The following is a 17125-nucleotide window of genomic DNA, read 5'->3' on the forward strand; positions in this document are numbered from 1 at the left end:
TGGTTTGCGGTGTCGGACGTACGAGGGTCTTTCTTGTTTGAGGTTAAATTTCCGTCGTTGCGTTTTCTCATTTGCTTTGGGGTGTCGGATGTAGGGATGAGATTGGCTTTTTCTGCCAGAGCATCGTCGGGCGCTTGTGGGGCCGACGGTAAGATGGGTTCCAACTTGGCAGAGTCGTGGTCGGTATTAGCGTTAAGTGTCCGTCCGTGAATAGATACACCATGGGGCGCTGGTGACGGGAAACTGACAGATAAATAAGTACTGCAATCGGTCCAAAGTGAATCAACATGTCGAGATGTCTGATTGGGTGATGGTGTGCGAGATGGGACACTCATAGCCAAAAATGGATGAATTGGGACATTCACTGGAGTAACCTGGGACATTGGGACACACACTGGAGTAAGCCGACACACTGGGACATCCACTAAAGTAAGCCGACACAATGGGACATCAACTGGGGTAAGTTCGGATATTGGGACACCCACTTTAGTTTGAAAGGTTGGATTATCACCTTCAGATTTCGATACCAGGACATCCACACATGATTGGGACACCGGACCACCCACTAGAGACGACTGAATGGGGATTAGGACACCCACGGACGTGACGGCAAGAGACTCTACGAACGGTGACGAATTAAGACACGACACTTCCGGGATTTCAGGAACAATATCAAATGACGTACTTCCCCAGAGGCTATTTTGCGATGACGAATGGCAAGCCGGGATCCTGTAAGCTGCTATGCCATCTATGGTGTCTGTCTTGTTGTTGACGTACCTCGATTCAGACGGTCTGCTTAACGTGACTAGATTTTGCGACGCCGAACGACACGCTGGGAGGTTATAATTTGATGGGCCTTCTGATAAATCTTCTGAGGGGTTTTCTGATAGCCCTTCTGATAAATCTTCTGAGGGGTTTTGTACTTTGTTTATGTATTTCAAGGAAGATGGTAAGGTGGTAGATGATTGTGTGATGAATACAGATGGTGAAATTCCTGAAACATTCATTTCTGATGTTGCCTCACACACCGGGACGCTATAAACCATGAGATCGTTCGAGATATTTTCCGTTGCATCCACGGATCTCGGAGAGGAGGAGAGCACTGGGGTGGGCGTCGGAGAAGCTCTTATGGCTGACGCGCTTCCTATATCCCGAACTCTTGCTGTCGATTCCAACTCTGGGATTCGAGGCCGTGATTCCAACTCTGGGATTCTGTAGATTGAAATATCATCCGAGAGACATTGATTCTTATTTATAAATGTCTGGGACGGAGATAATAAGACACTTGGAGACTGACAGACATGTTGTGTGGGAGACTGACAGACATGTTGTGACTCGGAGATGATTACAGATGACGATTCGGTTGCGATTCGAGGCGGCGATTCCATCGTTGGGATTCTATTGGCCGAGACGTCAGGCACGGAAGCCCGTTTGTCGTTTACGTATTCCCAGGATGATCTAGAATTAGGGTGTGATTCTTGTGAGCTTTTGGGAGTAATTAAATCCCAGGATGAACTGGAAGTGTCTGAAGAGCATAATGGGTAATTCCGATTGGCCAGTGTTTCTGTCGACCAATCAGAGACGATGTGTATTTCCTGACCGGGCTTAACACAATCCTCCCCTACTCCCTTACAGTCGACAATTGTTGCATCGACTGGAATTGTCCGGTTATGGATACTCCTGTTAACTGTTCCATCTGTCTGAAAGAGGAGGGATGGAGGGAGAAGAGGAGGGAGAGGAGGAGGAGGTGAGGACAAGGTATTGATAGTAACATCGACCCACGAGGGAACAGGAGGAGGAGGAGGAAGAGGAGGAGGAGGAGGAAGAGGAGGAGGAAGAGGAGGTATAGGAGAGGAAGAATGACCAGTAAATACGGTCTGGGCTGGGCTGCCGTCTACGTCCCCTTGACTAGGCCCCAAGACACTACCACCAGCCCCCACCCCCCCCACCACACTGAAGAAGAGGGCGCCACCTACAGTAGTGGTCTCGACTGTTCGGGTACGGGAGGAGATGGACTGCGCGCTCACGACCACCGCATTCTCGTCCAGATTCAAGTCCCCCAGCACGGAAACCTGGCGGAAATCGGGGGAGAAGAGAGAAAAAAAAAACAAAATATGTGATGATTCAGCTCTAGGGTTGTCTGTGTGTGTTGTTTATTGTTTACATTGACGGGGAATATTGTTATCCTGGTTGTGTGATTTTTTTTTGGGGGTGGGGAGGGGGGGTTGGTGTTCTGTTGATGTTTTGTTGATATCTGTTGATGTTGACATTTTCTTGGTATTCTGTTGATATTTGTTGAGGTCTATAACTAATTGTCGGGGTTTTTGGCGAGACTTATATTGTAAAACATTATCTTAACTCTCTCGGCTAAGAAACTAACACTCAGCCTCGCGGCACCAACAATGGACTACACGTCAAGTAACTCAAAAAATATTCAGAGACTGACTGAACACTGAACGGCCATTTGACAGACGTCGTTTTCTTCGAGTGGGGTCTATCACCTTCCCCCAGATGGCGTTGTTCGAGTGTGTGATGCGTGGTTTCCCTCCGGCCATTAGAGCGAGGGGGGGGTGAACCACTTGGCCCTTTTAAGTGTTCCAAGAGTTTTTGTGTTGTGTTATTTTTATGCCACGATCTTCTATATTTGTTCTTTATTTTGGTATATAGTAAATATCAATAAACCCCATAATACAAGGTAAAAATGGAAATCGAGATGTAAACAGATATTTTCCTACTTTTTTAATTTATACTAGAAAAAAGTGGTTTAAATTTCAAGAATATCCAATTTTTTAGTTTCATACAATTTTCCAGACAATTTTATGCTATAAGAAATGCCATTACAGTTACTAAAACAATTCCATGGTAGTGAAATGAGAACTAATTTTTTTTTTTAGGGATTTTTCGGTAAAAATCTCCGAGGCCGAGCGTGAGTTGACGTGTGTCTTTGAGTCTCAGGCTCCGAGGGTGTGTGTGTGTGTGTGTGTGTGTGTGTGTGTGTGTGTGTGTGTGTGCGATGTATAGTGTATAAGAGAAATATGATACATACATGTGTGTCTGTGTGTATACATGTGTCAAACAAACGTACACATGCGATAGTAACATGTACACATAAAACCAGCATTATATAACATCATCCAGCACCTGAAACGATAACACTAATAAAAATAATAAATATTACAGAAAATATATAAAAAAAAACTGAGGGAAAAATTAAGCTGATGAGGGACAAATAAGCTGATGAGGGACAATTAAGCTGATAATTTACTCTACAACACAACTACGGTCTGGGTTAAGCTCGGTGATAACCCTCACACCGGACTAGATCTCAAGTCTCTTCTCATCAAGCTTTTCCCCATCAATCTCCCAGCTTAATAGTACATACTCCCATGCAACATGCTTTCAAGCTTTGTGAGGGATGGTATCATGTGTTGCAGTAAGCTTTGACAACCTGCAGTGCAATATCAACAGACAGGTGGGGTGGAGGGGGTGAGGAGAGGGACATACCAGTGCTGTCTGATCTACATATGGAGGGAGAGAAGTGAGGTGGGGGGGGGAGGAGGGGGGGAGGGGAGGAGGGGACGGAGAGGTTCCGGTCTCCGTCACCTCAGACCAGCACAAACCTTCCGAGTCTCCGTCTCCACTAAGGGCGGGGCCTCGACGCTCATGGTGGTGTAGACTCCGCTGCCGTCGAACACCTGGGCCTCCGTGGGCACGATGCCATCCTGCGGAGAAACGAGAGTAAGAGACCGTCGGTGCTCAACCCTAGGAGATAAATACACCGCGCGTCGTTCGTCTCCCGTAAACGACGACTCGATAACGATCATTTAAGTATAGTAATGATGTACCAACTGTGTGGGTTATATCTGTGTCTTAACAACGATCATTATGGAACTAATTTGAGACTTCTTGGTGATATATTATGGTGCAAGGCTGTGATCTCCTGCTTGGTCCCGAGTTAACGTACACTGCTCATGTACGCCAGAATGTGATGAATAAACAGACATACATACATACATACCCTCTCGTGATTAAATATAACCCTACACACTATAGCCAACTGGAAATATTTAAACAATTCCACAACTAATATAAAGTTATTAACAATATACCTGAGCAATATAAGTGAATATATTATCTACACCCACATCATTATCTAAAAGTACTAACTAATAAAATGGCTACCACATATTTTATGACATTTTACGCCAATTAATGATCCGGGTCGACGGGATACTAACACACGCTCTACGCCACGACTGACCGACGTGGACGCAGGTAAACACTCACCTTATTTACTAAATCGTAATCGGAGTCCAAGGGGTCGACTGAGGTCCCCGAGTCGTCGCTGCCGCTGGAGATTGTCCGCGGGCGTGACTGTGCTTCGTACCCAGCCTGGGGGTATTGGTACGAACGGATGGTATTGGGTGTTACCATTTTCGTTCTTAGGGCGTAGGAGAGAGGTGGCCTAGGGGGTGTGTGTGGGGGGGCTCGTTACTGTGTTATGGGGGGTTAGTCTGGGGAGGAGAAGGGGGGAGTTAAGGCAGAATGCAAAATAAACAATGGTTCTCGAAGCACTAGATGGGTCCTTGTGTGGGGTGGGGTGGGGTGGGGGTAATTCTCACTAAAGAAGCATTGTTAAATAAGAAACAAGTACAGAACAGGACAATAAAAATGAATAAAAAGCTAAATTATTCTGTTGGATAAAGCTAAAACACATTTTTTTTAAAGCAGATTCATTGGAAAGTTTGTTAAGTAAAGCTCAAGTTAATTTGAGTCACTTGATTTAGCTTAGTCAAGTTAACATGATGATATTTTAACATGTTAATTCCCTCTTAATCTAACTTAACCTAAACTAACTTAACCTGACACTAACCTAATCTAACTTAACCCGACAGTAACATAACCTGCCTTAACTTTAACCTAACCTACCCTCCCTAACAATACCCTACCCCTACCCTACCCTACCCTGCCCTAACCTACCCCTACCCTACCCTACCCTACCCTACCCTACCCTGCCCTAACCTAACCTACCCCCAATTCTACCCTACCCCTACCCTACCCTAACCTACCCCTACCCTACCCTACCCTACCCTACCCCACCCCTACCATACCCTACCCTACCCTAACCTACCCCTACCCTACCCTACCCTACCCACCAGGTGAAATACACTGGGGTAGGGTCTATATCCAAGTGACTCAAACATCTTATAGCACGTAAACAATAACAATATATACAACGATAAGTAAACAAATAAGCAAAATATCGAGATAAGGAAAGAAACAAAACATGCCTGGTAGTAAATGAAGATTGACTTTGAGGTTTATTATTAAAAACTAGATGTACAGTGGAAACCTCGTTATATCAAGGGTCCGTTTGATAAACCTGAACTATATAGAGATGAAAGTCCATTATATCGAGGGTCCGTTTGATGTTAAACCTCCATATAATGAACTATATAGAGATGAAAGTCCATTATATCGAGGGTTCATTTGATGTTAAACCTCCATATAATGAACTATATAGAGATGAAAGTCCATTATATCGAGGGTCCGTTAGATGTTAAACCTCCATATAATGAACTATATAGAGATGAAAGTCCATTATATCAAGGGTCCGTCAGATGTTAAACCTCCATATAATGAACTATATAGAGATGAAAGTCCATTACATCGAGGGTCCATTTCATGTTAAACCTCCATATAATGAACTATATAGAGATGAAAGTCCACTATATCAAGGTTTCACTGTATACTAAAGGGGGTTTATTCCAGTACGTGATATATATCCTGTCTAATAAACATGCACAACAAAATATCATACAATAAATCATTAAGGTTCATTCTAGTTTATTCTATATCAGGATTTTCAACCTTATCATGCAAAACAAAATGACACAAGAGGCATGAAAGGTCTTTAAGGCTCATTCAGTTGTCATTTATAACAGGATTTTCAACTTAACATGCAGGGCAAATTGACACAAGGCATGATAGGTCTTTAAGGGGGCCATTCGGGTTAAATGTTGCGTAATCGTCGTAAATGCGAGCAAAACAAAAACAAACAAGGAGCGTCGAGACGAGTTTGAGAGATCAGGGGGGGGGGGGTGTTACCTGTGACGATGTATTAACGACTTCTATAAAAGACTTTCGTGGGTCATTAACAACTTCATGGGATAACTACCTGTGGGGTCATTAACGACTTTGAGGGATAATTATTTACCTGTGGGGTCATTAACGACTTTGAGGGATAATTATCTACTTGTGGGGTCATTAACGACTTTGAGGGGATAATTATCTACCTGTGGGGTCATTAACGACTTTGAGGGGATAATTATCTACCTGTGGGGTCATTAACGCCTTTGAGGGGATAATTATTTACCTGTGGGGTCATTAACGACTTCATGGGATGATGATTTACCTGTGTTGGCGGCAGGTTCTGGGTGACCTCTGGGGCGATGGAACGTGTCTGTTTCTTGACCTCCTGCGTAACGACCATCTGTTCCTGCGTCGTGCCCGTTGTTTTGGTCGTGGCGGTGAATGTCTTCTCCTGTAGCTGTAGGGGTAGGGGGGGGGGAGACGTTAGGTATAGGAGGACGAGGTATGGAGATTAATCCTCGGAGACTAATAATAATGATGGGAGGTTGACGTCTCGGAGGACACGCACGCACACACGCACGCGCACACACACACGCACACACACACACACACACCTCAAAACTAGTTACAACCTACACAAAAACATTTAAAAACACCATAACTCAAATTTACTATAAAAAAATTAAAAAATCACAATACAAATCAAATAAATCGGACCTTTGTAAGAATTAAATCAAAACTTGGGTTATAACTATGATTCCTGACTATATATTTTAAACAACCCCTAAACAACAACAACACTTGCAACATCTAGGCAACACAACACAACTCAAGATTTAGCAACACCAGAACTCTGATTTATTTACAGATTTACAAGTATATGATTAATCTGCCATTGACAATAAAAATCTGGGATAATGAGGAATTGTAGAGATGGAGATGATATCATTTTAACCATAGGTGGGAACTAGTTTAACATAGGTGGGAACTAGTTAAAACATGGGTGGGAACTAGTTAAAACATGGGTGGGAACTAGTTAAAACATGGGTGGGAACTAGTGAAACATAGGTGGGAACTAGTGAAACATAGGTGGGAACTAGTTTAAACATAGACTAGCGTAAATTTTAACAAAGAAAACGCGTGTAAAAAAATGCTACAAAAACGTAAATAAACATCGTCGGCGGGGCTATGGGGGCCAATACACAGAGCACGTACCTGTTGCGTACGTTCCTTGGTGCTCTTATCCTCGAGGCTCTGAGCGGTGATGGTGGTGACCGTGGTGGCCGTAACGTGGGGCTTCTCCCCGCCGTCGTTATTGCCTCCGTGTTCCGCCTGTAACCACACCAAATGCGCAATACGTCAAGGCTATAATGTACAAGCGGTGCGTTCTACTAGCTTGGAGGTGATGTTTTTGTTGTGTAGGGTGTGTAGGGGTGTGTATTGTGATTGGTATACATGCATGGACGTATACACACCTACCTACGACACACACACATGTATATATATATATACACACATACACCTTCCTACAACACACATATACAACTACAAACACACACCCACCTACCTATAAAATGCTCACACATACATGCGCACACATCTACAAAACACACACACACACACACCTGCCTACAAAATACTCACACACACACACACACACCCACCTATAAAACACTCACACATACACACACACACACACACACACAAACACGTACAAAACACTCACACACACCCACCTACCTACAAAACACACATACACACCTCAAACGCAAAAGACATTTCATCGTAATTCATCATCAACAAACTTCATCATCTTTAAGTAACGTCTCACTCAACTTTTAAACCAATGAAGAATAATAATGAAGGGGATGATGTATAATGTTTTACCATACAGCTTTATACAATGAAGGAAAATAATGTTAATTCACAGGCTAAATAATACACGAGGATATGGGGTCAGTTTCCTCACTTGGGTTCGAGTCATTCGCCGACGGGTAACGGAACGATGACGACAGACCGCGATTGACGGTGCGTAACGAGGCATATTATCCACAGGGTCGTTTTAAGAAGATAGACGACCTGGTCGGAATGGTTTACGTGTGATTGTTTCTTTGTCAACGACCCTGTGTCTCATCTCTGGTACGGGAATCGGCAGCACCGTCGATCGTTGATGTCTGGCGTCGTTCCGTTACCCGCGGCGACGTTGAATGGCTCATGCCGTGCACGCTAGGCTAATTGACGACATTCTGAGGGTGCACACTAGGGCTATGTTAGGTTAGGTTTGGGTTATGACACACTGGGGCTATGACACACTAGGGGCTATGACACACTGGAGGCTATAACACACTAGGGGCTATAACACACTAGGGACTATAACACACTAGGGGCTATAAGCAAACACTTAAGATAATGGGGGGGGGAGGGGGGGGGTTAATAAGCCAGACAGCAGGAACAAAACAAAGATCATCTCCCACCTTCTCAGACTGTGTGTTGACCTCCACCTGCCCTGTAGCGAGGTCCTCCACCTGCTGAACGGTGTCTTGGGTGATTCCCTCGGCATCCTGGACGAACGTCTTCTTGGTTGTCGTCTTGATGATTTTGGGGACGGTCGAGTCGTGGGCCGGGTCGACCGCCGAGGAGGAGCGGTCGGGGGAGAAGGAGGCGAAGGAGGAGGTCGCCCCGGGGTTGATGACGAGAGAGGCGTCGGAGTGGTCGGCCGCGTACGACCTCTCCGACTCGGCCAGAGTCCGGTCGATGTCCCCGGGTTCCATTCCCTCGCGGTTCTCCATCACCACGCTTTCGTCGGAGCTGGAACTGTCGCTGGAACTGTCACTGGAACTGTCGCTGGAACTACTACTGGAGTCCTTGGTGCTGAAGATGCCAAACCTTCCCTTCTTCTTGGCTTTATCCTTCTTGGCTTTATCCTTCTTGGCTTTATCTTTCTTTCCTTTATCTTTCTTCTGCTTATCTTTCTTCTCTTTCTCCTTCTTCTCTTTCTCTTTCTTCTTCTTCTCCTTCTCTTTCTTCTCCTTCTTATCCTTCTCTTTCTCCTTCTTATCCTTCTTCTTGTCCTTCTTGCCCACCAGGAAGCCTCCCATGATGCCGGTCGAGTCGGCCGAGGTGTCCAGGACCCCCTCGTCCACCGAGGTCTCCGGCAGGGTGTTGTCCGGGGAGGAGGAAGATGCGGCCACGTCCGGCCCCCCGCTCTTGGCCGTCTCCTCCCCCGGGTCTCGGCCGCTCTCCGACGTGCTCGTCTTGCGCTTCTCCGCCACCTTGGAGTCCTCCCCCGGGGCGTAGTTGAAGGCCTGGGCCCTCACGCGTCTCCTCTCGGCGGCCCGCATCTCCGCACTGTCTCGGTCTCCCTCTTCCCCCGTCTTGTCGTACTTGAACCCGTGACCCGTGGGGCTGTAGGGGCGCCGGGGCTCGTTCTCCAGCTCCTCGTAGGAGTACTGTCGGGTGAAGGGCGGAGACCCCGGCTCGTCGGGGTCCTGGAAGACGGTGCGATGGGTCTTGACGAGGGGATCCGCCCCGACGGCGTCCACCGGGGCGTCGGGGCCGGCCTTCCGTCCCTCGAGCGTCTTATACCCGGGGGGCGGGGTGGAAGACGGAGGTTCGCCGTTCTACACACAACAAAAACAAGAGACTCGGGGAAACAACTAACAAACAAAATCAATCAATAAACATAAACCCTCAAACACTAGCATCTTAAAACAAAAGGATCGAGCATTAAACCAACATAAAACACAGCGTTCTGGGGGGTGGGGGGGACACTGTCATCACGGTGAGAGGCGGGACGCGACGCATGCTGTTGTGTACGTCCACTAACGGCGACCCAACGAGGAGAGAGAGAGAGAGAGAGAGAGATTTGTGTGACTCGTACTTTGGTCGACTTTGTTTATTATGCTTGACCCCAACACTAAATACCTACAATGACCTGACCTGACCAAACTCTAATCATCTACAACTTGACCTGACCTAACTCTATATACCTACACCTTAATCTGACATTGACCTAACTAACCCAACCAGACTTAAATTAGCCCAACCTGACATATAAACCACACCCTGACAGACACACCACACCCTGACGAGACAGACACACCACACCCTGACAGACACACCACACCCTGACACACCACACCCTGACAGACACACCACACCCTGACAGACACACCACACCCTGACAGAGACACACCACACCCTGACAGACACACCACACCCTGACAGACACACCACACCCTGACAGACACACCACACCCTGACAGACACACCACACCCTGGCAGACATTATCTCTTCTGCACCACACTAACCTAATCTACGCCACACAAACTCCCTATTGGGTCGCCGTTAAGGGGTCAAAGGTCATGACCCGCCCAGCACTCCTCCACCCTAAACCATGCTTTGGGGGTCATGCTACACGGGGCCAAATACACGAGCCAAGCGTTAACAATTATGTCAACAAACCAAAACAATAATAAACATGCTCGTTCGGTAGTTTGCGAGTCCATAATTCTGCTGCCAAGTGGAATTTACACGATATGATTGAGGTATTTTGACAGAATTTGTGGTCTGGTGTATAATTCTTTCAACTCTTAAGATTATTAACTTGTGATTATTGATGCTGTTAGGATCACTGTCTATAATAATTGGTGTATAATTATATAAACAACCGCTTGCGCTAATACCCGGAACAGCGTCTGAAGTTGTTTTGTAAGATGTGGCAACACTGTTTGTTTACATGGTATTACAACTCCCAGAAATAGCTCTAAGATGTGGCAACGCTGTGTTTGTTTACATGGTATTACAACTCCCGGTTGGCCCCTAACGAGCCTCGGAATAGTAGCCGGACTAACGACCCAAGACAAGCATTACCCCGTGTCCTAATATGAACTCCGCATGTCCAAATAACACTCCATTATGTCCTAAAATGACTCTAGTTTGTCGCAATTTCCGAGAGGCTGCGTAGCGGTAGCCGGCAGCATTGCATCACAAGCGGGGTAGAGCCGTGGCGCTATACTGCATTTTATTCAACGCTCTGTAGTGATGCTCGACGATTCCCCCCATCAGTTATCTATTAGCCAGTATAGCAGCGGGTATAGCAGATATATATAGCGGACAAGCTGCAGGCTATACCGTAAATACTGAATTATATAGCAAAATATTTCCGTTATGCTGTGTATTTTACGAGCAAGCTTACGGCTATAGTGTATCCAATATGTAATCACCGACGCGTTAAAATATATCAATCGTTTTATTTTTGTTTACCTTTTGTAGCTTAGAGAGGAAATATTGTTGATTAGATAATTGGGCGGTCCGATTGATAGTTGCGAATCGACCAATGGCGACCAAATCAGGTTCTTGGGTAGAGAAAGAGCCGGGCATCAACCTGAGACGAGAATCTGATTTGGACGCCATTGGTCGATTCGTTGCTGCCAATCGGAGCGCCTCAACCGTGTCGGGAATTTCCGTCGAGTCTAAACCGACGGAGAACGTGAATTGTACTTGATCTTTGGGGGGGGGGGGACCATTATTGTGTGTTGTTGTTGTTGTTTGTGTGTATGGTCGTCTGGGCATTCGTGTCGACGTTTCTGGAGTATTCTGGACTAGGCATTCGTGTTCCAACAAGATGTAGGTACGATGTGTGTGTGTGCATGTTTAATCTCACCACGTGTCCCAACAAGCTGTGTGTCTAATTACTCTAAAACTCCAACTACCGAGCGAATCATAAGACATTTACGTCTAGCGGGCGATACCACCCGTCGTGCCTTGGGGTATCTAGGGTCTGGGGAGTGGGGGGGGGGATACATAAAGGGCATGACTAGCTCACCTGTATAGAGGCATTACTACCCATCATGCCCAGAGGAAAGGCATAAGAGAATCGTGACTCACCTTTGCTGCTGCAGCAGCTGCGGCGGCAGCCTCCTCCTCGGCCAGGGCAAGCTTCTCGGCCCGTTTCTTCGTGGCCTTCATGAGGTCGGCCATCGGGAGTACGGCCACACCCCCTACTGGCCTCTGTGGACGTGATAGTAATATAAAAAATTAGCGCTTTAGGCTCGGCAGGAAACTCACGGTGAGGTTGTTGATGTATTACTCAGCCTCAGTTTTGGTCTTGTTGTTGTTGTTTATGTTATCACTACTGTACAGAACTACAGCCTTGTCATTGTTGTTATTACTACTACTGTAAACTTCAACAACAACAACTAAAGCCTTCTTGTTATTACTAAACAATCACTCGAAAAACATAACAGAGATACAGTGTTTTGGGTGACAGTACCTCGAGGGTCATTAAGCACATTACACCCCACCAATAATGTACAGTGTCGTTAAAGATTCTTCAAACGCTGGTGGAGAAACCTGGCAACTCGAGGCCGTTTGTTGACCATAGTAGGTAGTATAATATGAAACAACAAAGCCCGATCATTAAATTAAGCAACGGGGAACTAAGTAACCAATCACAGATCACTATTTGAAGAATCTTGAACGAGACCAGACCATAGATCAGTCATTCAACAAATAATAATTAAAGATACAGGAAGCAACAGCGATTGGCTCAACACACAAAAACAACAAACAAACAAACACCAAGCGACAAAACTATCATATTATTTATTACGACGATAAAAGCGACAAAAAATAAGACAATTTTACTTGTAAGACGTCTGATTGGACAAACACAAACTAATGAGAAATACTACTAATAAGAGTCACTACTTCGACATAAACACATAGCACAGAACAAAAACAAACTCACGAGAAATATTACAAAAACAAACTTACAAAAATACAGTGTAACCTCCATATAACGCACTTCACATCTCACGGACCCTCGATATAACGGACTTTCATCTGTATATAGTTTGTTATATGGAGGTTTCGTATCTAACGGACCCTCGATATAATGGACTTTCATCTCCATACAGTCCGTTAAATAGGGGTTACACTGTACTACTTTCCGAAGATGATAATAACTGGCGTAAACAAAGTAAAACTACAAGAATAATTGAGAGAGTTTGATAAGAGTGACCCTAAGAGTTAAGTTCCCTCTGGGGTCAACTGGACGAACTATGGTGTCGTTGATGGGTAGTTAAGGAACGATCGTCTTGTGCCATTCGGGGTTAAGTTAGGGTTGGGTTAGTATAGGTGAGGTTAGTGTTAGGCTAGGGTGGGTTAGATTAGGTTAAAATCTCAAACAGACTAAGATCAATCCTTCACCTCATTCCAGAACCAAACTCGTGATGCTGAGATTGGAGGTCAGGTCAGGTCAGGTCAGGTTCAGGGCAGGTTAGGTTAGGTTAAAGATCGTGATAAACAGCCAAGACCGGACTCTCACGACGTCCTCGGTGGGCTGTGCCAAAATGCGCGACACACCGGCGTCCCAATGTAGAGTGGGGCTACGTGAGACCAGAATAAAGGGGCAAGACGCAGCACACACACAGGAGGTCATGCTAGGCAAACACAGCACACACACACAGGTCATGCTAGGCAAACACAGCACACACACACAGGTCAGGTAGGCAAACACAGCACACACACACACAGCACACAGGTCATGCTAGGCAAACACAGCACACACACACAGTCACAAACACAGCACACACACACAGGTCATGCTAGGCAAACACAGCACACACACACAGGTCATGCTAGGCAAACACAGCACACACACACAGGTCATCATGCTAGGCAAACACAGCACACACACACAGGTCATGCTAGGCAAACACAGCACACACACACAGGTCATGCTAGGCAAACACAAAAGCAAAAAATAAAAAAAAGCAGAAAATACCCGATGGTTAGACGACAGAGGTAAGCTGTCTCTTGGGGGGGTAAAGGAGGAGGTGTTTGAGTCGTTAATCAGTTCAGGCAGGTGTGGGTGTCAGTTCAGGCAGGTGTGGGTGTCAGTTCAGGCAGGTGTAGGGTCAGTTCAGGCAGGTATGGGGTCAGTTCAGGCAGGTGTAGGGGTCAGTTCAGGCAGGTGTAGGGGTCAGTTCAGGTAAGACCCTCAGGAGTTTTAAAGACCCCCTGAGTATATGACAAGACCCTCAGGAATTTTAAAGACCCTCAAGACTTAAACACCAAGAAGTCAATAGACAGGAAGCAATATTATTAAAAGGAGGGGAGGGAGGGCAGAGGAAGGGAAGGGAGAAAGAAAAATAAATGATGCTGTTGTCATCGCATTCATTACAGGCAAGACTTTAGAATAATGATGATGATGATGATGATGATGATGATGATGATGATGATGATGATGATGATGATGAACACAGAACTCATCACCGTGGTGGCGAGAGAGAGAGGCCCTTCATCCGTACCTTAGTCTTGTCCCCGGGAGGCGGCTCAAAGTTTCCCTCGTCGGAACTAACAGAGCTCAAGGAAGAAGCCCCACTGCCACGACTGGTTCGCCTCTGGTGGGGGTATGGGGGGGAGAGAGGAGGGGAGGAGGTCCACGCGCATACCACCACATACCAGGAGGGGGGGGAGGGGTGTGGGGTTGATATTAGGATGTGAGAGAGGTGGAAATGTGTGTGTGTGTGTGTGTGTGTGTGTGCGTGTGTGTGTGTGTGTGTGAAAAAGGTAGAATTAGTCAGAGATAAAGGCAAGAGGGGGGGGATGAGGTATGGTGGGGCGGGGCAGGGCCAGGCGGGGGAGGGGAGGAAACATGCCAGGTTAGTAAGGAAGAATGGCATCATAAAACTGGTCGTCCAAAACATTGAGACGTGATACTCCTCTGGTTAATGTTATGTAGGGGCACGCACGCACGCACGCACGCACGCACGCACGCACGCACGCACACACACACACACACACACAACAGAACAGCAGCATATCTGAATCATCTAAATAAATAACCTAACCTAACTAGCCCCAACCTAACCTAACCAAAATATACTAGTATGAATAAATATGAACCTAACTGCTCATAAACTTAACCTAATGACACTTAATGTAGCTTAACTGATGTAATTACAACCATGAACTAAACTAACCTAACCTGGCCAATTTTAACATATATTAACACTCAGGGAGTTTAACACACTATTCTAACACTGGATAAGATATAGTTTAACAGTTATGAGAAGTTAAATTATATATTAACATTATTTAACATTTAAGAATTACCTAAGGGTTTTTTTAAACAGTATATCAGGAGTAATTAAATTTTATGTAATGAAATATAGATTCAATTCTTGGATGCCATTAACGCCGTCTAAAACTACCATTAAACCTTCGTACAGATCGTGGCAGGCCTGAGTCGTTACCAGAGACCAGGCAGGGGCAACCTCAGTCATGGGCCACCTAACCCACAAGTTAGGTTAATATTGTATTAGAGCAGACAGTGAAGCAGTTTATCATCAGGCCTACTATGCGTTTCCGAGGTGCGATTTAGGTGTTATTCTGGAGGTACTTAATTAGTTACCTCAAGTGACCACCACCACCCAGGGCCCTACTTAGATTTAACCCAACTTCAGCTAATCCCTAAGTGACCTAGCAGCTAATCCATCAGACAGACAGCACTGAACTTGGCCCATAAACCCACACAAGATAAATATTGTTGACTATTAATACTTATTTCACTGTCACATTATCATAGTTATTTACTGTTAGGTGATGAAACAGTAATGTCTGTGAAGATTATTCTGTTAATAAATATTGTTTCACTCACCATAAACTTGGCTGCATCTACCTGAGCCACTGGCCACATTAAATAAAATATCTCTATCCCTCTATGGGCCGCACAAACACATGGCCCGGGCTGTGGGTTGGCCATGCCTGCCATAGACGACAAACCACTATGCCAAATTAGCCCACACCTCAACCTGTACATAACAATGACTAGTCCATTCCTCGTTCGTTCACGCTGCCAAAGTTAGGTTAGGGTAGTTTAGTACACACAAACACTCTCAGTGACAAAGACTAGAGCACTTCTCGTTCCTTCAAGCTGCGAACGAGCACGGGGATTGTTAGTAAAAGCCAAAACTAAACGATGATATTAGTTACTGTAGCATCGTTACGTTCCCCACTTACTGCCCAACGACGAAACGACATTCGTTAAGTGTCGGATCTCCCAAAACACTACTTGTATGGTTATTACAACTAACTACCATTAGAATATCTGTGTAGCTAACCTAACCTAACCTGACCGCCGCCACAAGAGTAGGTCGAGCCGTCAATACGTACCTTATCTTTCTTCTCTGGGGTGCGTTCCTCGGCCCCAGGTGTGTCTCGGCCGCTCTCGCCCTTCCCCCCGTCCTTCCCCGGCGCCTCCTCTAGCCCGGGGATGTGAGGCGGTGGATGGGACATCGTATGCCTTTTGGACATCTCTGGAGTGTCGCCTGTCCGTGTTCCTAAAGCTGCGAGAATCAAAACAAAATCTCAGTAATAGAAAATGGATCGAAAATTTGCGGGAATCGAATAAAAACAAACATTCCCTCGGCAATATCTAAACATTACAGTGATTCAGCCAACTAGACCACTTGATTGAGCCAACTAGACCACTTAAGTTGTTTAAATGAATAACACGAGTAAAGTTATTCATTAAAAGAGAAAATAAGAAGTTAATGTAGAAAATAGTGAAGATACATTCAATATTACATCATCAACCAGGAGGGAAAACACATGACAAAAAGTTTAGAAAAATTACAAATTTTTTAGAAGGGGAAAATTTCAAGTTAAAAAAGACCAGTCCAAAAATTTATTACCAAAAATTAATTAGCCACACCTCAAGCACCTTACAAGTTATTAATGATTTATAGTGTAACCTCTATTTAAAGGACGCCTCTCTATATAGTCCGTTAGATGGAAGTTTTACATCTAACGGACCCTCGATATAATGGACTTTCATCTCTATATAGTTCGTTAGATGGAGGTTTAACATCTAACGGACCATCGATATAATGGACTTTCATCTCTATATAGTTCATTAGATGGAGGTTTAACATCTAACGGACCCTCGATATAATGGACTTTCATCTTCATATAGTTCATTAGATGGAGGTTTAACATCTAACGGACCCTCGATATAATGGA

The 17125-nt window shown here is 45.3% G+C and overlaps 1 protein-coding gene across 1 annotated transcript in view; it reads right to left on the minus strand.

The window, feature by feature from the left end:
* LOC121857477 (band 4.1-like protein 3) overlaps positions 1-17125 on the minus strand; it is a 41763-nt gene that overhangs the window by 8159 nt on the left and 16479 nt on the right. Inside the window, 9 exon segments of the mRNA XM_042353534.1 lie at positions 1977-2072; positions 3621-3722; positions 4288-4392; positions 6416-6550; positions 7309-7425; positions 8568-9713; positions 11984-12106; positions 14410-14502; positions 16277-16449. Of these exon segments, the coding sequence (XP_042209468.1) occupies positions 1977-2072; positions 3621-3722; positions 4288-4392; positions 6416-6550; positions 7309-7425; positions 8568-9713; positions 11984-12106; positions 14410-14502; positions 16277-16449 (2090 nt within the window).

The sequence above is a fragment of the Homarus americanus genome, unplaced genomic scaffold, assembly GCF_018991925.1.
Source record: "Homarus americanus isolate GMGI-L3 unplaced genomic scaffold, GMGI_Hamer_2.0 scaffold19065, whole genome shotgun sequence".
NCBI lineage: Eukaryota > Metazoa > Arthropoda > Malacostraca > Decapoda > Nephropidae > Homarus > Homarus americanus.